Below are 22,430 nucleotides of genomic sequence, written 5' to 3' on the forward strand. Positions count from 1 at the left end.
AAGACATGAAATGTTAACCCTGAAGTGGTTTTATGTAGTGGCAATAAGGTTTAAAATTCACACATCAGGAATATGAGCTCTACCATTTGAAGAGATCTCATGCCAGTCAACTGGCATATCTGCATACAGCTTTCTGACTTTATGGTTTCATGCCTAACAAAACCCTTGTAGACATATTTTGGAATTGTTTCCATTTGGCATCTGTAACATCTTAATTGATCCTTAAATAATTTGAAAAGTCTCTAGAAGAATGACTTTAATACCTAGAATTAATATTCTTTGGCTTACGTTTATGTTGCTGCTTGAGGTTTATGTCCTACTTCTGTTTTGCATTGCTTCAGGGTTTCATTAAAACCCATACACTCCTCGACTTCTTGAAAAGACTTGCTGCTGTTGTTGTTATCTAGAACACTTCTGTAATGTAGCAGTATTTTTATGGCTTTAACAATATCTTTTCAGTACATTAATGGGTGGGAAAATGCTCTGTAAATCAGAGAAGAAGAAGAAAAATACTACTGTTTTGTCCAAGATTCCTTTCACATATTGGGCCCGAGGGATTTCTGCTTGAGTTTAAAAGCCAACACAAACCTCTTGCTGTGTCTGAGTTAAAGACTTGACAGCTGTTAAGATGCAATGCATTAGGGCAGCTGAGGATAACAGCCACATGGCAACCAATTCGTTGTTCCAGTGTTCATCATCTGGTGGCAAAAGGAAAAGGTCAAATGAACTAGCTGTTCTGTGGACTGTTGGGCATCAATGTTACGATCTCTTTGGGGTTGTCAGATAAATATTTGTTGCCTTCAAATCAGGCAAAATGTCACAACTTCTTTCTATAGCTCTCAGATTTGGGATGGAAAAATGATCCTTGCACCTATAACCACTTTGCTAAGGGCAATGTACCACTCTAAGAATACACCATCTCTGGCAGTCCTTGATACACTGCAGCTATATTCATGTTAATCAGTGGTTCAATCTAGTATCAGATAAATTACATGGGACAACACACATTTTGGAGCCTCACATGTCAGACCTGTTTCTGGGTACATTTGACTTGTTGATTCAAAAAATGGCTGATTCCCCTATTAGCTCTAGCTTTTGAGATACAGAACATATGCCATATACCAATCTTCATCTGCTCGCCTGTAGAAAATCATGATAACATATCTGGGAAACAAGAGCTGATGCAGTCTACCCAGTGCAATTCTCAGAATCAGCACTGCAAATAGCCCCAGGAACAGGCCTAAAAACCAAGACACAAAGATATTTTTGTTGGACTGTGTTATTTATCAGATGTGCATTATTTAGGTTACATCTTGAAACATTTTTTAAAAAGCCCCTGGCCAGTAGAACACTTTGCACATGTGTTTATATAGTACATTTGGAAGGTATGGAAGTAGATTGTGAATGCGTATGTATACTTAGGCCCTCTTCACATTAGACCAGGGGTTCTCAAACTCTGCTCCTCCAGGTGTTTTGGACTTCAACTCCCAGAAATCCTAGCTAGTTTACTAGCTGTTAGAAATTGTGGGAGCTGACGTCCAAAACATCTGGAGGAGCACAGTTTGAGAAACTGTGCATTAGACAATCACAGCTCCAAGGGTTCCCTTTATCTGTCATGCCTCCATCTTGGGATTTGTAACTTGGGGGTTATGACCCCCCCCCCCCCCAAGATTGAGAAGCTGCAAAAGGAGTACATTACAGGTATTAACTGTGAGAAAAGTGAAATTGACATTAGGTTGTTGTATGTCAGGGGTCCCCAAACTTTTAAAGCAGAGGGCCGGTCCACAATCCTTCAGACTGTGGAGGGGCCGAATTATCATTTGAAAAAAAAATACAAACAAATTCCTATGCATACTGCACAGGTCTTATTTGTAGTGCAACAACAACGAAAGAACAATATAATATTTAAACATGAAAACAATTTTAACCAACATAAACCTATTAGGATTTCAATGGAAAGTGTGGGCCTGCTTCTGGCCAATGAGATAGTCAAGTTAATTAGGATTGTTGTTGTTGTTGTGTGCCTTCAAGTCATGTCAGAATTTGGCCGAGCCTAAGTCTAAAATTATTTATTAATTTACTGCATTTATTTACTACATTTATATCCCACCCTTCTCACCCCGAAGGGGACTCAGAGCAGCTGTATGTACATACAATATATTATATTATTAGCTTAACACAATATTAGCATTATATATTACTATATTGAACTATACCACTAAACTATTATATAATATGTAATATACAACATATAATTAATATTATTATATTGTATTACTATTAGTATTATATTGTATAACATAAGATTATTATCAATATTATATGTACATACAATATATTATATTATTAAAACTGATATAAAAATATTATATTATAAAACTGAGGGCGGGGGCCAGGTGAATGACCTTGGAGGGCCGCATCCGGCCCCTGGGCCTTAGTTTGGGGACCCCTGTTGTATGTTTTCCGGGCTGTATAGCCATGTTCTAGAAGTATTCTCTCCTGACGTTTTGCCCACATCTATGGCAGGCATCCTCAGAGGTTGTGAGGTATGGAGAAACTCAGCAAGGAAGGTTTATATATATCTGTGGGAAGTCCAGGGTGGGGGAAGAACTCTTGTCAGTTGGAGGCCAGCGTGAATGTTGCAGTTAATCACCCTAATTTGCATTGAATGGCTTCATCTACTGGCTACTTTCTGCCTGGGGGCATCCTTTGTTAGCTGCCCCTAGTTCCCATGTCTCAGAGTGTTGCTTCTTATTTACTGTTCTGATTTTTGAGTTTTTTTAATACTGGTAGCCAGATTTTGTTCATTTTCATGGTTTCCTCCTTTCTGTTGAAGTTGTCCACATGCTTGTGAATTTCAATGGCTTCTCTGTGTAGTCTGACATGATAGTTGTTGGAGTGGTCCAGCATTTCTGTGTTCTCAAATAATATACTGTGTCCAGGTTGGTTCATCAGGTGCTCTGCTATGGCCGATTTCTCTGGTTGAGTTAGTCTGCAGTGCTTTTCATGTTCTTTGACTCGTGTTTGACAGATAAAGGGAACCCTTGGAGCTGTGATTGTCTAATGCACAGTTTCTCAAACTGTGCTCCTCCAGATGTTTTGGACGTTTGCTCCCACAATTTCTAACAGCTAGTAAACTAGCTCGGATTTCTGGGAGTTGAAGTCCAAAACACCTGGAGGAGCATGACCATACAGCCCAGAAAACATACAACAACCCTGTGATCCCAGCCATGAAAGCCTTTGACAACACATTGAAATTGACATTGATGGGAATAGTTGGTTGTTCCCTTATTTCCTTGGAGTGTCTTGAAAAAACTGTGCCAATGATTGTATACTGTTTTACTTTTACTCTGCCTGTGCTCCCATGACTTACAAAGGATCTTTTCGTCACAAAATATAAAGACTGGACCCTATGAAATATCTGGTTTGGGGCAGAGTCAATCAATCCCAAACCTCCTTGGCTTCCATTAGCCAAAATGCAGCAAAAGAAGGCCAAAAACCTTTACAGAGGAATAAATTTTCGGATTCAATCTTGAAAGAGGCTTCAATCAAAGGTTTAATACTTGATCACATTCCTGTTAAGAAGCAGAGCCATTTAAATCATCCACTAGGCAGCTCTTATTGATTGCTACTTCATGCAGAGTCATGATAGGGAACACTACATGATCCTGGGTGTAAATAATTTGAAATCCAATTTTCACTATTAAAAATCCACTAGGTACTTTATCGGCCAAAGCCAATATTAGATGTCTGATACGTTTTCGCCAGTTATCTTTGTGAACCCCCTGCTTATAAACACAATGCAGTTGTAGAACAATTAATTTATATCAGATTTAACTCTCTAGTGAGCTTGGTGTTACAGCTTTAAGATATGTTACAATCTTAAGAAATGTAAATCCAGCATACAATTTTGAATTAATAAAAGATTTAATGAACAAAAGTGTTCATTAGGTGAACACTTGTTTGTGTGTGGACCTGACTGCATCTTTTTAAAAAGTTAGTGCATCTAAAAAATCATGGTATTAAAGGAGGTATTATAAATACAGAGGCTCAGGTGTAATGAGTCAGAAGTAATGTACTTAACTAGAATGCATTTTCTTGGTAATGTTGGCTTAGCAAAGCAACATTGGAGAGGGAATACAGCAAGCGAGAATGAGGTTACTTGACTGGTGTAACAAGCAACATTTTAAACATTTATCTTTTAAATTATCTATTGATGTGCTTTTCTTCCAAAGACTTTTACTGGAACTTTAGCAATGAAAGGAATTTTTTGTTTTATGTTATACTCTTATGAGTCCTGTAGTGTGTGTTTGTAAGTAGTGCAATTAAATACTTAGCAGCCACAATTAATTACTTGTAAAAAAGGAGATGGAAAACTAATGAATAATGATAACAAATCATTTTTAAAAAATAAAAATTCAAACTTTGGTATAAATAAGGATTGGTCTCACAGTTGCAGTCAATGCATGTGATTAATGCAGAATAGATATTTTTGGGAATCAACCTTATTGCCTAAGAATTAACACCTCCCAATGATTTGTATATTTTAGAACCTGGTGGTAGATGTTGAGGTGCTTCTTGTACTGTCAATACGTTCTTCTGAGCTCTAGAACATAGATGTGGGTAATGTTCAGTGGAACTAGACTCTTAGGGCACTTCCAGACAGGGGTAAATCCCACCCTGAAGTGGGTTTAAAAAACCTGTTTCGGCATGGGTTTTTGTCCCCATAAGAGCCCCCAAACCCGGGCTTTCTTGGGTAGGGTGTCTAGATGCCATTCCAGTAACTATTAGGATGGCACCCATCACTCAGAAGAACCCCAAAGCTACCCTTAAAATTTAAAAACTCTTACCCGGACACCATTAAGGAATTGTTTGAGTCCTCCTGGCATGTAAAAATGACCAGGAGACAAGGGAGATGGAGGGAGATGGGATGAGGAGCGATTTTCCCATATCCTGGTTCATCATTTCTATGCGCCAGGAGGATTCAATCAGGTCCTTAATGGCAGATGGGTGCCAGTAAGTTTTTAAAAATGTCAAGGGTAGTTTGGGGGATTTTGGGGAGGGTGTGGGTGCCCTCTTGATTTTTCGGGCTCATGAAGCCTGGAAAACTGAGATGGCTGTGTGGACTAGGCTGGGGGATCATGTGATGCGGTTCCGGGGCCCAATCCACACAGGGCCCACAGATTCATTAGACATCTGATAAGACCCAGATCTTATATAAGATCTGGGTCTTATCAGATATCTAATGAATTCAGAACAAAGCAGGGAACCCTGCTTTGTTCCGAATTAATTCACTTTAACAGGAGGCAGATCCCGCATTTTTGGGGCTGTCTGGAAGGGCCCCTAGAACTCAGATACTGGATAAATGTACTCATGGAATATTATTTCATGGATCCTTACAGCAGTTTTCCCTTCAATAATCCCCAGTGCTGTACTAGTCTAAAATAAATCCTGCGGTGGTCTACTATATTGAGTAAACCAGAGAATTTTGAATTCCTACCTGAATCTTAAGGAACAGGCAAACCACAAAATATACACATCTGGATTTTTAATAAAATGCACATAATACTAAGGATGGAGTTGGATTGGTGAAGATGAGGTTTAAACTCTAATCTGTTGGGGAAACTTGGGATTTTAAAAGTTCTTTTCAAAATTGTGGCTTTGTTTATAAACAGTTTGATGTGGCTTCATCTATCCCACACAATAATAAAGCTGAAAGCCAATGTGATAAATGCCTTGAATGCTGGAACTAGAACTCAAGTAGATCAGCATTCAAATACCTGCTCAGTCATGGAAACTCAATGGATCACTTTGGGTTCACTCACACTCTCTGAGGAAGGAAAATCTTGCCAAGCAAAACATATACAGTAGAGTTTTACATATCCAAGCTAAACGGGCCAGCAGAAGCTTTGGATAAGCGAATATCTTGGATAATAAGGAGGGATTAAGGAAAAGCCTATTAAACATCTAATTAGGTTATGATTTTACAAATTAAGTGCCAAAACATCATGTTATACAACAAAATTGATAGAAAAAGTAGTTCAATACGCAGTAATGTTATGTTGTAATTACTGTATTTATGAATTTAGCACCAAAATATCACGATATATTGAAAACATTGACTACAAAAATGGCTTGGATTATCCAGAGGCTTGGATTATCCAGAAGCTTGGATAAGCAAGGCTTGGATAAGTGAGACTCTACTGTAATAGAATTGGTTTAAGTCAGAGTTGACTTGAAGGCAAAGAACAACACTGAAGCTGAGATCACTCTGAATGTCACACACTGCAAGTATACAGCACTCTGCATGAGGCATCTATAATTTTCATAATAACCATGAATTCTTATGGTCAACATGTGGGCATGGGATGCAGCTACATTACAATTATACCTAATAGTAGCGGTGATGTTATTGTGTTGTTAATGGTGTATGGTGAACTTATCACAGGGTTTCCTGAGGCTGAGAGTATGTGACTTGCTCAAGGTCTCCTAGTGGGTTTTCATGGTGAGGATTCAAACCCTTGAACATTGCAGTTCAACACTCAAACCGCTATGGCACATGCTCACAAAAGCAACTTACTTACAGTATTCCAGTCTGTCCTGCCTCTGCATTATTTCCAAATTGTTGTAGGGGCAGAGAGGTGATGACTGCACTAAAAACAAAGACTGTATTGTTGACAATAACCTGCATCTCACTGGCCAATCTGGATGAAAGGTTCACATAAAAAATTTCCTGCTATCCAGTTTACGAACATTTCCATCACCTACCTAGAAATTTAATTCACTCTCCCTGTTCCATTTGAGATTTATTTCAACTGGGATGAGCAGCAATGTTTTGGGCTGTTGCCATCTACAGGAATTGCATCCTGCCCTTCTGTGAGATCTCCAGAGTGAATACTTTCAATCCTGGTGTCACAGCTGTTTAGTGCGGAAATTAAATTAAAACTTTTTATAGGGCACTGATGTGCCAGTGGAGCTGTAAAAATAAAGGATCTCTTTTTTAAAAGCCCCTGATAAGTCATTTAAAAATCTGTGTGGTTTGCAGAAGTTTGCATGGTGTTTTCTTCTGAGCAGAATGAAGCAATGGAGATCTATCAGTTTATTTGGGAAGTTGCCTCCAATTCTTTTGATAAATCAGCAGATGGATCAGGCAAGAGATATTTTTGCAGCTGATGCAATTATATTAACCCATAGAGAGGGCACTGAAAATCGTTTTAGCATAACAGCACATCATATGGCAAGAGAAAGCCACATTTTTATTGGATTTACTACAAAACCAACACAATCACGTGGGACATTTCCATGGCAATACCTGCCAGTGCTAGGAGACATTATGTCATTTTTCATGAACCACGTGGGGTGGCTTCTTTGTAGGATCAATAATGCATGAGTCCGTCCTCTGATGTCCTACTTATCTTTTCTGTGAAGAATGTTATGGTTCCTGGGAGGAATAATTTTGAACAATCTAGTTTTCTTCTGTTTACTCACACATTCTTGAGTTTGAGCTGTATTATTTTGCCATTAGGGGTGTGCAATTTAGCAAAAACCCATGCTGTTTTTGGTGTCTAGTTTTTGGCTCCTCCCCCCTTTCCCTTTTTAGGGAAGTTCCCAAATTCAGAGTGTGTTTCTGTTTTCATGATGGAAAAATTTGGTCAATTGATGCCAATGGGGAAAATTTAAAGGGTAATTTCTCTGTGATTTTTTGCTTATCAGCATGAAACTCACCTCACTTATAGGTCACATCTTCTACTGAAAACCTGCCAAGTTTCAGAACATTTCACCAAACCATCATTTTTTTTTTGAAAATTTGGAAGTTTTTACCATAACATAATTTAAAAACCACAAGAGAGGGTTCTGGGAATTGAAGTCCTAAGTGCACACCACTTAGGACTTAGGGAAGGAAAATGGATGGTCACAGTCAACCAGGCCTCTGATTGGCTGGAAAAGAAAGTGAGAAACACACATACACAGAGAATCTTCAACTCCCATCAGGCCCCAGGAAGGAGCACAAGGCTCCTTCAATGCTTGCACTGCACAAAGTGCTGCTGGTAAAGCGAGTTTGCATTTGCCTCAAGCAGGCAGATGGGGGAGGGCCTTCGGGAAGGGATGGAAGAGCCTGCTGGGGAAGAAAGCAAAGGAGGAGCCACAGCTTTTCTGATTAGCAAGGCTGCCCTGCCCATGCACCACTGCCTCCACCTCAGGTAGAGTGCAGCTCAGCCCCATTGGTCCCCATTATGAGCCTCCATTAGCCAAAAAGACCTGGTTGCTGTGATCTGTACTGGCTAAGCCTTTGACTAGGCTCATTTTCATGTGTTTGGCAAACAAAACCACTGAATCATTCGAATCTGGTACACAAAACAAAATCATGCACACCCCTAGTTGCTATTATTTGTAAGTACAAATGTTGAGATTGTTTCCAAAACATACCAAATCCATCTGAACAAATTTTAGAAGAATTTAAAAAAGCATGCTGAGGATATGCATTCTTTTCCTATAAAATCCAATTTTCCAATACCTGTACTGAAGTGATTTGATACATCTTGATAGTTTTGAGCTGTACATAATAGTCTATTCATGGCGAACAATGTGCTGCTGCCTATAACTGATTGTTCAATTGTTTTGGATTTGATACCATTTGGAAACAAACTCCACAAAAAATCAAATTTTTATATTTACTATTTTTGGAGAAATACCCTGAAGTTGAAATTACTTTCAGGCTGTAGGAAAGTTAAAAGACGGAAGACATTTAATACAATCTGATGCATATACTTGTTGAATTATTTTTATGCTATAAACCATACTGGGAAAACAGTGGTCATAAAAGAGAGCTAAGAAATTGATTCCTTAAATAAAGAAACAAGAGTAGCATGAGAGCAAAAGTGGGTAATCTTGCAGTTAGAAAAACTGAAATATGTCTCTTTCCATTCTTGTACATTTTGCCAGTGTTACTCCGTATGTATTTAAGGAAGCAAATACTTATCAGCATGGGCAACCCTTTCTGTGATATCAGGGGCTGGCAACTGCATCTCTAAAATCTAAAGCTTGCTAGACCTAATATATGTGACACACCTGTTTACAGAGTTTCCGTGCCAATGTACATATCTAAGGAAAACGAAGACAGTTTGTATGCATGGATGACACTATTCATAACCTTATCCATAGATTATCTGTTGCAGTGTTAAATGTACTAAGAGCATCACACAATGATGTTGAGTTTTGATTTTTCCCCCATTACCCCTTGCTCTGATGTATGTGTCATTATTATTATTGTGTTGTCGAAGGCTTTCATGGCTGGAATCACTGGGTTGCAGTGAGTTTTCCGGGCTGTATGGCCAGGTTCCAGAAGCATTCTCCCCTGACATTTTGCCTACATCTATGGCAAGCATCCTTAGAGGTTGTGAGGTCTGTCGGAAACTAGGTAAGTGGGGTTTATATATCTGTGGAATGTTCAGGGTGGGAGAAAGAACTTTTGTCTGCCTGAGACAAGTGTGAATGTTGCAACTGGCCAGCTTGATTAGCATTGAATCGCTTTGCAGCTTCAAAGCCTGGCTGCAACATTCACACTTGCCTTTTTTAAAATCAAAGAATACAATAATCTTTTCCCCCGTTTAAATAAAGCCTTAACCTTGCTACTTCTTAGCAAAATTGCCACTTATAATCTTGGCAAAATGTGGTTGAAGCAACCGCCAATGGAATTCTTCAGGACCAGAGGGCAGAAATCTTGGATGCAGGACAGAGAATGGTAGTTACTGTCCAAGTAAAACTCTGGAAATGTCCAGGCAGTGCTTTCAATCATAATTATTAACAATTAGTTTCCATTCCAACTCTCTCATGGTTTCCTATCCTTGTCTTCCACCTTCACTCCATCCTCTTCCTCCTCCTGCCATGCACTACTCCTGGCTTTTCTTTTAACCTCCACAGCCTCAGCATTTTTTAATAATAACGGCCAGTTCCAGAAAGCCAGTGCAAACTCATTAAATGACACCATTAAATGTTGTGGAGTGGGCTTATCTGCTCAGATTCAGAATATTACAACCTATTACGTTGCTACTGATATTACAGACACCACGTGATATGGAGAACTATTGTTAAAAAGCTATTGTTATTTTCCTGGGCTTTGATCCTAAGCACATGTTGAGCTTGCTGTGTGCAGTGGTGATCTGAGACAAACCATTCCATGGTGTCTATTCTGCCAAGAGGTTTGTGATGGTACACAAAAAGATGAGCCCTGTGCACATTGGCTTTCCACGCCATTTTATTACCTATTGTTTGTTCAATCATTGTGTGAACTAAGAAAAAGAAAATTAAGAAAATGTGGAGAAAAAAGGTTATAGTAGGGGAAATGGCATTATGTCCAAGCTCCAGAAGACATGCCACATCAAGTAACAACACTCTAATAAAATGGGTGAGCGTGATCATAAAAAGTAAGGTCATTTGTATACAAAGAGCAACAATGAGAAATGGAGGCCAATGTGGAGGTAGTACTTGCATTTGTCTCCATTACTATAGATTCCACCTTATAGCTGCTGTTCTGTTCTAAATGAGTTAGGTGAGCATAAAGAAAATCATACTTCTTTGGGGAAAGAAAAGGTGAACTGAAGTTCATGTTTTTGCCAGATACCTTTATGTAAGGCCCAATTAAATGAAAGCCACTTGTTTTCTTAAATTTTTCTTTTTTAAACTTTAAGTGTGAAGGGCAGTATCTGGCACAAAGCAAAACAGCCGAAGGCATAGCTTCATAGGCAGGGCTAATTAAGAGAGTTTGCAATCTTTTTCTCCTCATCTCAGTGAGTTCAACCACCATTTTATTTTGTTTTGCTCCATTGCTTTTCACAAAATAGATGTAATATCTATTAGAGGCACATGTATAGTTCTATGTGTGTTTTTCTCTGTTGATAAAGTAAAAGGAATTTTATCTCAAGCACATTCAGTTACATGTTTTGTCGATGGCCCAGGATTTGCAGAATATAGAAGGGGGACAGAAACATAGTGGTTAACACTTCCACCCTTTTTTGCATCTTTAAAAATCTGTTCATAATGGAAAATTAGAACCCTGTAGTATATTTCATTAGTTCAAAATGACTGGTTTATAAGTTCTAACAACAGCTATTGGCTGACTTTGATTTCACTTTAGCAGTTTAAAAACCTTTTAGTAATTTTACATTTAGGTTCTTAAGAAGCAGAGGGGGAGAAGAGCAAGGATATTGCAGGCCACAGATGGTAACTTAGCTTTGGATTTGGCATTTGACACACAGTTGAGTTTGAAAGCGAATCACAGGATCATAAATCTCCGGCTAATATTTCTTTTGCCCAGAGTACATAGCTGTAATCACAGAATTTTTCAGAAGTGCATCATTAATGCTAATGAATCTCTTGTCACTTTAGTTCTGATGTATCATTTTTCACTGAGAACAACCCATTTTCTCAATCCATCCCAGAAGAATTGAGGCTTCATGTATTAGATTTCAAATTTTAATAAAAATGTGCAATTGAAATCTATCTTTCCTTAGTGGCTACTTTAACAGAAGACATCATCTGTTTTTGGCTAGTGGAAATGATATTTCAGTTAGCTAAAAGTTAGTGACTGTTTAATTTTGTAATTGTATGTAATTCTATACACACTTACCTGGAAATAAGAATTTTAAACTCAATGCTACTTTCTTCAAAGAAGAGATGTATAAGATGGCACTGCACCCAGCCATAAGTTCATAGGGTGTTGGTGCACATTCACATTTCGTAATTACAGCACCATATTTTTTAAAAAATTCGATGGCATTGTTCTATGGAATCTTGAAACAGACCTCAGGAATCCATAGGATATAGTCATGGTAGTTAAAGTGGAGTCATAGTGTAAAATGGGGAATCCCCAGTGGCACAGTGGATTAAACCGCTGAGCTGCTGAACGTGATGACCGAAAGGTTGGCGGTTCTAATTCGAGGAGTGGGGTGAGCTCCCACTGTTAGCCCCAGCTTCTGCCAACCTAGCAGTTCAAAAACAGGTATGTTTTTGGAGGGAAGGTAACAGTGCTCCATGCAGTTCTGCTGGCCACATGACCTTGGAATTGTCTACGGACAACACCGGGTCTTCGGCTTAGAAATGGAGATGAGCACTAACTCCCAGAGTCAGAAACGATTAGACTTAATGTCAAGAGGAAACCTTTACCTTTTTTAGTGTAAAATGGATTTGGAGCAATAGCTGGGTCCAGAATACCAAAGAATTATTTGAAAGACAGAAATATATCTATAATGTACAGCAATTTTGAATATGGTCTGTAATGAACGCATCAATAAAAGCAAGCATTAAACTATTTTTAATCAATAAAATTTTATTGTCCGACTTATAAATATTTTTCATTTGTTCCCTATTTACAATTGCAAAATATTTTCAGATATTCTACTATCACCTGTCATTCAGTATCTCTCTATAAATGCTGTGAAAATGTCCTTATGAAAAAAGTCTCTATTGTCAGCCCACAAATCTGACATCCACACACTCACACAAAAAAAGATTAAAAGAAGGGAAAATAATACAGTACAGCAGGCGACATTGCAGACTTTTGCTACACAGTAGCAAGAGGACTGAGTAGAAGATCCCCCCCTCCAAAAACGTCTATGGCGGCAAGCTCTTCAGAATATTTGTTATAGACCAACGTTGGCCAGAGCATTTCTGTAAAACTAACTGAAATCCAAACTCATTATCGCTGTTTTCCTGCAGCTCCAGGCAACGTTTGGATTTTCTGTTCTGGATTGAGCCTCCCTTTAAAAGTGAAGAAAGAAAAAGGCAATTAGTCAAAAGTTATTGACCATATTTCATGCACATCCAATAAAGTAATTTCCCATTGAAAAGCTATTAATTTGTTTCACCCCCCTCCCCGAACCTTCCCTACTTTTTTGTTACTCATTTTAAATAAGAAAATATACTTTATAAATAATAAATAATGTATAAATGCACAGTCACATGGAACAATAAAAAGAAAGAACAACTTTAAAATGGTAGAAACACAAAGTTGTGGCATGGAAGCAAATAGCACAAAGTGAAGAGGCAGAAGTATCATTTTCTTCATACTGTACTCATTTCAGTCTCCCTCCCTCTCTTTCTCTCTCTCTCTTTCTCCATGAAGCCAAGCATACCAGGAATAAAAGCACACAAAATCAACTAAAGGAAAGTTCCTCAAAACAGACAAGAGCAAAGTAGACAGCAATCTCCCAAAGCAGACAATAGCACGAGACACGAAGGCTGCTCCCTTGAAGCCCTAAAGCCCTGTACTTTTGTGCTTGTGCTCTGGTGCTAGTTCTTTACTCAAAATGCTGCTCTTATAACAAAGTAAACCTTAGACCAAGCAACAGCTCTTAACTCAAAATGCTCTCAAGTTGGGACACTCTTAAGTTCCACTGCATGCTCAATTTTTGCAAATTTGGTGTGAAACACCTTTACATTGACAAGGAAATGGCAAAAGGCTTTAGAAAATTCCTACAAAATATGACTAAAATGTCCTTTATATGACACATTGAAAAGGAACTGGTAAAGGTTACTTGTTGCATCACTGGAGTACCTGCATCTCCCCATGCACTTTCTCAGTTTTCCAGTGCAACTTTGCAACAATGTCCTTCCAAGGAAAGGATACTTGTAAGAGTGAGCTTAGTTACCTGTAGCTGGCTACTTCCAAGCTAGTGGCATTTTGGACACAGGCGGGCACCTTGTTAGTCAAGAAGGATAATAGAAGTCCAATTTAATGCTATCATAACTTATCTTTTTGGTTCTTGGATAAGTCAGAATTGTCTTCTGATTACAGTGGTCCAAATCATAGAATCATAGAATCGTAGAGTTGGAAGAGACCTCGCGGGCCATCCAGTCCAACCCCCTGCCAAGAAGCAGGAAAATCACATTCAAAGCACCCCAGACAGATGGCCATCCAGCCTCTGCTTAAAAGCCTCCAAAAAAGGAGCCTCCACCACAGTCTGGGGGAGAGAATTCCACTGCCGAACAGCTCTCACAGTCAGGAAGTTCTTCCTGATGTTCAGGTGGAATCTCCTTTCCTGTAGTTTGAAACCATTGTCCTAGTCTCCAGGGCAGCAGAAAACAAGCTTGCTCCCTCCTCCCTATAACTTCCTCTCACATATTTGTACATGGCTATCATGTCTCCTCTCAGCCTTCTCTTCTGCAGGCTAAACATACCTAGTTCTTTAAGCCGCTCCTCATAGGGCTTGTTCTCCAGACCCTTGATCATTTTAGTCGCCCTCCTCTGGACGCTTTCCAGCTTGTCAACATCTCTCTTCAACTGCGGTGCCCAGAACTGGACACAGTATTCCAGGTGTGGTCTGACCAAGGCAGAATAGAGGGGTAGCATGACTTCTCTGGATCTAGATGCTATACCCCTATTTAGGCAAGCCAAAATCCCATTGCCTTTTTTCGCTGCCGCATCACATTGTAGGCTCATGTTTAACTTGTTGTCCACAAGGATTCCAAGGTCTTCGTCCCCCATTCTGTATCTTTGCACTTCATTTTTTTCTGCCTAAGTGAAGCATCTTGCATTTGTCCCTGTTGAACATCATTTTGTTAGTTTTGGCCCATCTCTCTAATCTGTCAAGATCGTTTTGAATTATACTCCTGTCTTCTGGAGTGTTAGCTATCCTTCCCAGTTTGGTGTTGTCTGCAAACTTGATGATTGTGCCTTTTAACCCTTCGTCTAAGTCGTTAATAAAGATGTTGAACAGAATCGGGCCCAGGACAGAACCCTGCAGCACTCCACTTGTCACCTCTTTCCAGGATAAAGAAGATGCATTGGTGATCACCCTTTGGGTTCGTTCGCTTAACCAATTACAGATCCACCTAACCGTAGTTTTGTCTAGGCCACAGTTGAGTAGCTTGTTTTTCAGAATGTCATGGGGGACCTTTTCGAAGGCCTTACTGAAATCCAGATAGGCTACATAAATCCAGATAGGCTACATCTGTTGCTCATCCTTTCAACATGGCCATGTTCATGTTGTTGGGGAATGGGAGGATCAGAGAAAATTCATCCATCTATCTTTCTGCAGATAGATGAGGCAGGGATGCCATCTGTAAGGATCTCCTGAGGACCCCAGGAGGTCTCTGTTGATGTCAGTTGCCACAGGTCCAGCTACAGAAAAATATTGGGATGCATCTCACCTGCTTGCCCTGCCTTCCAACAATATGGGAAATCCTAATGTTGGGAGAATTGTGCAGCTTAATGTTGGTTGGGGCGGTTATATCTACAATGTTGAGCAAAAGCGCGGGTGGAATCGGGCTAACATCTGAACAGCACATGCTAAAAATTCTGGCCAAAATGTGCACCTTTGTATGACTGTATATCCCTGCAGTCATGAAAACACATGATTCCCTTCCCTTCCCCCTGTGTGGACTGTGTGAAACAGCTGACTGGGCTGTCAAAAAAATGGAGCCACGAACACACTGGTGGTTAAAGGGAAGCACAATTGGAAAGCATTTAGAACTCCTGCAACCATTGCTTTATTTAGATCTATATAATATTAAACAGAGCTTGAATTTACAGTTGGGTGAAGAGAGAGATAAGAAATCTGACAGTGTATTCATTGGGATCTCCGCATGTGTGCATATGAGGTCCAGCACATCTCTTAGAGATTTTTCTAAAAAAAACTTTTGCCAGATGTCCCCCATCCGCCCTCCATCTTGATCCACTTCAGAGGAAGGTGTGAGGGCGGCAGGGGAGCATTTCCCAGGACTGATAGGTCTGTTTGTGGACCTGCTGTCAGGTCTCAGGGTTTTTTGTCCCAGTTTTAAAACCCACATTTTGATGCTGTCTGGAAGTGCTCTAGGACTTTGAGCAATGGGTTCAAATTATAGGAAAGGAGACTCTACCTGAACATTAGGAAGAACTTCTTTACTGCAAGAACTGTTCAATAGTGGAACTCACTGCCTTGGAGCATGATGGCTCCTTCTTTGGAGGCTTTTAAAAAGAGAAAGGATGGCCATCTGTTGGAGGTACTTTGATTGCGCTTTTCCTGCATGGCAGTGGTTTGAGTTGGATGGCATGTGTGGTCTCTTCCAAATCTATAATTCTATGGCATTACCCAAGTCTTATATCATAGCTCTCTTCTGAGCCCAGTTCTTCTGAGACCTTTTTATTTAAACAAGCATTTGATGATTAATGGGTCATGGAAAAAGGTCTTTAATAGTATGTGCATGCTACATTTTTATCTTTACAGCAGTGTCTTTCAAATGATTTTATGCTGTCTTAAATTATGGGTATTTTATATGGCCACAGGGGCCACTGAAGATGATGACAGTTGCAGCAAAAAAAGTACCAGTTGGAGCAGACTAGTTTTGATATTTCTCCGTGTGTCTCTAGAACTAGGACAATATTGCATTTGTGAAGGGTTGGGCTCCCTTCTCCAGCATCGTACTCAGCAAATGCTCAGCTGGCTAAATCAGATGAGAGATCTGAACAGTTAGTACTGTAATCCACACAGACAAATTCAGAGATCAGAGCAGTGTCAACTCGTCACCATTCCATAGCACAGCATTCCAGTTTACAGGGGTACAACATACATTATTTATCACACTGCTATACCAACTAGTACCTCATGTCAAAGTGACAATAGCAGGAGACATGCATCTTACATCGACAGTAAGAGAACTTCCCTTTGTCAGAGAGCAAATACCATTTCAGAGACATTCGTGCTGTCCACATTCCAAGAGTGGCCACGTCAAATACCAAAGGCTGAGTCCAAAAATGCCAGCCTGTTGTTTCTAATTTAAAGCTTTTTACTGCTAGTAACAAGGTCTGAAGAGAGATGTTTAATCTTTTAGGATCAGAAAAAGGTATATCCAAACCAGAGCACAATGGGCCAGAGGGCTAAACTGAGAGCTCAAGAAGCTTGATTTCTGTTCAAGGACATGGGGTTCCTCACAAACAGCAGGCTTTTATGGAAGCTTAGAATCACAGTGTGGCAAGGGATCACAAGGGCCACACAGTCCAACCATTTGCCATGCAAGCGCTTGCAAAATTTGCCATCCAAATGTTGCTATCCAATCTCTATATGACAGCGGTTCCCTCACCCCAAGCTTTCCCTCCTCTTTCCTGCTCCTCCCCCTCCCCACCTCCTTTGCTGCTAAAAGCCTTTTTTCCTTGTCTCCTTGACCCCAAAAGCCTTTTTTCCATGCCTCCCTCACCACCCAGATCCTTTCCTCCTCGCCTTGCTTTTTTCCAAAACCCAATTTCACTCCCCCTGCTCTGTAGGTTCTTTGATTCTGCTTTTCATGCCTAGTAGAAGGGAATTGAACTGGATGGCCCTTGAGGTTGCTCCTATTACTATTATTACAAAGGCTGAGTGGCCACCTGTTGGGGTGCTTTGATTTTCCAGCCTGGCAGAAGAGGGTTGGACCAGATGGTCCCTGGGTTTGCTCCTATTACTACTACTGCTGCTGCTATTACTACTACTATTATTACAAAGGCTGAATGGCTATCTGCCAGGGGCACTTTGTGCTTTTCCTGCATGGCAGAAGGGGGTTGGACTGGATGGCCTCTGGGTCTTCCACTGAAATACGTTTATGTTGGTTAAAATGGTTCTTCATTTTAAATATTGTATTGTATTATTTCTTTCCTTTTTTTGAACTATAAACGAGATATGTGCAGTGTGCATAGGAATTTGCTCAGTTTTTTCAAATTAGTTCACACAAACACTCTCCATCCATCTGCCACCGGTCCAATCCGTCTGTCAAATTTTAAAACTCAAGACATCAAAAAGTTTGCCCATGCCTGATATATATACATTATATATACTATATTATATAATATATACACTTTCTTGGGGCTCCACAAAAAACATTTGCTTCAGAAAGGGCTCTGTGGCTGAAAAGGTTTGAGAAGCCCTGCTCTATAAAGTCCTGAAAAGAAAAAGTATCCATCATTCTTCCTTTTATGAAAAACAATGGGACTCCTACACCAGCGCAGTCTCAATTCACCATCACAGATGACTGAACTCTTTTCAATTAAACTGAACCTGCCCAGATTCATCTTTTGCTTCATTGAAGTAACATGTGTTGAAACTGATTTGAATAATATTGAAGGATCATGGTCGTGATGGGACCATGATGACTCTCCTTTATGGAAGGAGCTCTCCCTTAACCATAAGGTCTGAAACCTGAGAGGAAAGCACCTTCTGTGCACTGCTTTTCAAAACACATAAAATGCATTAAAAAGAACTCTGCTGAGAACATTTGAACAGAGCCCCCAGAAAATTAATGGAGTAAGTATATTTTTCTAGTAATTTTGTCAGACCCCATTTTGGTTTCAATGTCATATTATTCCTAAATGGCCTTTACCATCTGTTCAATCCAGTAATGTCCAAAATGCTAGATAATATAAAAGCACATATATATCTTATTTGAAAGAGATATAACAAAAGGCAAATACTTAAAAAGAAAAATGCATTTGGTTTACAATAAAGTAATATCTGAAACTTTCACGATAGCCAAGTTTCTCTTATGAATGCAGACCTTATGAATGTTAAGCAGATTAATGGCACTGTGAGTCAATTTCTTCATATGAGGCAAGTGTTAGAAAAGAGTGCAAAGTTTTTCTCCAAAGGATACAGCATTTCTATTCTGTTATGGGGAGGAAAACATAAAGACACTAGGAGCCTTTTCTTATTGTACAATTTTAGTCTCTAATTCCACACTGACTGCCATGACTGCATCTCAGGGAATCTTAAGATTTCTAGTAGACCTTTAAGTTTTCTGCCAATTTATGGCAATGAGATACATTTCACTGAGCTTTCTTAAACAAGGAATATTCAGTGGCAGATTGCCATTCCACCTTCCTCTGACATATAGTTCATAGCATCTGGTATTCTTTGGCACATACCCTTTCTAAGTATTTCTAAGTACAGTAGAGTCTCACTTATCCAACACTCGCTTATCCAACGTTCTGGATTATCCAACGCATTTTTGTAGTCAATGTTTTTAAAACCGTGATATTTTGGTGCTAAATTTGTAAATACAGTAATTACTACATAACATTACTGCGTATTGAACTACTTTTTCTGTCAAATTTGTTGTCTAACATGATGTTTTGGTGCTTAATTTGTAAAATCATAACCTAATTTGATGTTTAATAGACTTTTCCTTAATCTCTCCTTATTATCCAACATATTCACTTATCCAACGTTCTGCTAGCCCGTTTATGTTGGATAAGTGAGACTCTACTGTACTAAACAGGCTTCACTCTACTTAGCTTGAAAAGATCAGATAGAAGTTGTTGCCTTCAGGGCGTTTAGCCTTCTCATTTGTAGTTTAGGGAGTGGTATTTAGAATTCTCTACTAGAAAACTATTGTGACTCTTGCGCAAACTACAACCCCCAGTCCTAGAACAATGTAATATAAAAGATCCCAAGGCAAAGTGCTAAGCTGATGTTGGACAGAACATGAGAAGTCCCTCACTGCAGAACTTCTTGTGGGATGGCTTGCATGCATTAGTTTCATTTGTAACCTACCCTTCCACAAAAACAAAACAGGCACTCACAAAAGTGAAGAGCAGTAACATTCAAACAAAACAAATATAATTACACAGTAAAACATAGCAAAACCACAATTAATTACATCAGCAATAACAAAGAAGAGCATCTAACTAGTTAAAATCCCATTGGTAGAATGTCAAAACACTGTCAAAATAAAGTGCGTCTTTTTGGCTTTAAAAATAAAGACCACCTGTGCTTCCCTTGGACTGAGTGTTTGGCAGTGGACAGATAGATAGATAGATAGATAGATAGATAGATAGATAGATAGATAGATAGGTAGGTAGCACTCCTGTCTCCACCAAATATGCCTCTAAAGGTCTGCTTTGTGTGTACATGTTGGGAAAAATAAATTTTGTTTTGGAGGTATTGCTCCCGAAGACTCACTTCAATCAATGTCAATACATAGCTCTTCCAAGCAGACTTATAAAATGTGACAAGCTTTTAAACTAGGGGTCCTCAAACTATGACCCATGGTCACATGTGGTATACCAAAAACAATTATCTGGACCGCTGGGTGTTTTTGCCGCAGCTGCTAGTCCTGTGGGTTTGTCCCCACAGCGGCGAGGTTCGTCCTCATGGTCGCGGCTCCCTCTTCCTTCTCCGCTGAAGAAGGTGCGTGCAGTGCAAAGGAGAAGGAGGGAAAGGCGCAAGCACATCTTTCCCACTGCCACCACCGAGGAACGCACTCATGGAGCAAGGGAGGAGGTAAAGGTGCACATCTTTCCCACCTCCTCGCTTGCCCCGTGCACGCCTTTCCTGCCTCCTCTCTCACCCTGTATGCACCTTCCTTGGCGATGGAGGAGGGAGCCGCCACTGCGGGGACAAACCCCACTGCTGCGGCTCCCTCCACTACTGCCGCTGCTGAGGAAAGTGCGTGCAGGGCGAGAGAGTAGGCAGGAAAGGTGCACACACACCTTTCCCCCCTCCTACCTCACCCCATGCATGCCTTCTGGGAATGCTTTGCTTGTGCTTTTTGAGCATGAAGGCAGAAGGGAGTTAGATTACATGGCCATATTATTATTATTATTATTATTATTATTATTATTATTATTATTATTATCATCATCATCATCAACAACAACAACAACAACAACATAGAGGCTGGGTGGCCATCTATCAGGGGTGCTTTGATTATGTTTTGGTGCACAAAAAAAACTATAGTCCAGCCCTCCAACGGTCTGAGGGACAGTGAACTGGCCCCCTGTTTAAAAAGTTTGAGAACCTCTGTTTGTAACTATGAATAATCATTTTTGTAATAGTAAATTTAAACAAGTTTAATTATCTTTTAGTCATCTTTTTTAAAGTAAGAGAACAGAAAATCTGCCCTTCATACCACAAACCTATCTCAGAAAACTATTTGTTTATTTTTAAAATCTTTTGGAAGAATCCATATGGAGATCCAAGATATCACTACAAACAAAAGATTGGAGTAAGTTACCGTGGAGGTGAAAAAACTGCAAAACCAAAAGTGTTATTATTGCAAGAATTTAGACATCTTTAGAACAACCTCACAGTCTTTGATTCCAAAAGAATAGAACAATACAAAGATAGGGCAACCTGTCTTGCCCTATCTGATTTTTTTCCTTTATATCCCTTCCTCTCACTTAATGTTGTCATCAGGAGAGAGATGCCCTCAGAGAGAGGTGTATAAATGCTTAGAGTCTGGATCATAGATCATGGCATGAACAGTAAGATAGCATCTTACAGAATGTGTCACCATTTCTGTTTCAGCGCCGCCATTTCAGCACAGTGCACCGAATTGCTGACTCAAACCCATTTCTGCTCATCCAGACACATTTCTGTTCACATATGCTAAGTGAAAATGGACTCCTTTCTGCTCCTTTCTGTCTCTCTGTTTGCTTGTATTAATGAAGAGGTAAAGTATTTGGAAACAGAAAATGAGGTGATAAAAGAAGGAGCTTGGTTTAAGATGATCACCACATCTCTTTTATTAGAATCTTCAGATGAAAAAAGAGAAGGATGGTGATGGTTTCAAGACATAAAGTGAATGTTGGATAACTGGCTGCACCCAATACTGGCCTGTGTTCCCCAAACTATGGAGCCCTCAATAAAAAAAAATGCCTCACATGGACTCCTAGAAAAACCTAACTTTAATCACTCAAGTTTTCATTTACAATAATACTAATGTAAAAGAGTGATTTTCCTTCTCAAATACTAGTGATCACTTGCTTTCAAGGTCACATGCGCTCTATTTATGAGCAGATTGAAAGATAATGAGTGACAGTATTACAAGGGAAGGAACTATGCCACTTAATTGGGAAATGACTATTAATCTTATTCTGACATTGTTGTCCAAATAATACTCTGCAATGATTTGTGATTCTGATAAATTAAATCTATTAATTTCAAACTTTCACTTTTCCCATATGGGAAAAAAGAACAGTATTTTTATATTTTGTTCTGTGGAAGAGAAGTCAGATTCTCAAGGTTGAGTTTGAACTATACTTATTACTAAGACAAAAGCTGCTATGTAGATAAAAAGAATACAGGGAGATAAAAAGGAAGAGCTGCACAAAGATCAGATAGTTAAAGAGGATGATGGGGTGCAATTGTGCATGGCATATATTCCTAGCTGAATGATTCCCAGTAAATAATTAACCACATCATCTTAACCTCATTTTCTGCTTACAGCATTATCCATGTTGGCACTCAATATATTATAAATTAGTTTTGGACTACTGGACTCAAGTCCTGGATGTTTAATAACCAACTGAATGAAGACAAAAATGAGATGGACTGATTAATTCAGAGAATGCAACTAAAAGTTGCAACTCCTTGAGTGATTACATTCACTCAGGTCATTTTTCTAATTGATACAATTATGGACAGGGTTCTTGTACCATTTATCATGTGGATCAATGGAGGAGATAAAAAGAGAAGATGGAATAGTGATAG

At 39.4% G+C, this 22,430-nt stretch overlaps 1 protein-coding gene across 3 annotated transcripts in view; it reads right to left on the reverse strand.

Annotated features, from left to right (window-relative positions):
- The window catches only part of galnt18 (polypeptide N-acetylgalactosaminyltransferase 18), a 462,670-nt gene that overhangs the window by 84,681 nt on the left and 355,559 nt on the right, over window positions 1-22,430 (reverse strand). For 2 of the 3 annotated variants that reach the window (XM_062967704.1, XM_062967701.1), the window contains one exon: window positions 12,306-12,756. The exons of the other annotated variant lie outside the window; for it this stretch is intronic. In XM_062967704.1, the coding sequence (XP_062823774.1) occupies window positions 12,610-12,756 (147 nt within the window). In that variant the 3' untranslated portion in view covers window positions 12,306-12,609. Of the gene's footprint in view, window positions 1-12,305; window positions 12,757-22,430 lie in introns of those variants that run through there. 3 annotated transcript variants of the gene reach the window in all.

This window comes from Anolis carolinensis, chromosome 1 (assembly GCF_035594765.1).
Source record: "Anolis carolinensis isolate JA03-04 chromosome 1, rAnoCar3.1.pri, whole genome shotgun sequence".
Classification (NCBI taxonomy): domain Eukaryota; kingdom Metazoa; phylum Chordata; class Lepidosauria; order Squamata; family Dactyloidae; genus Anolis; species Anolis carolinensis.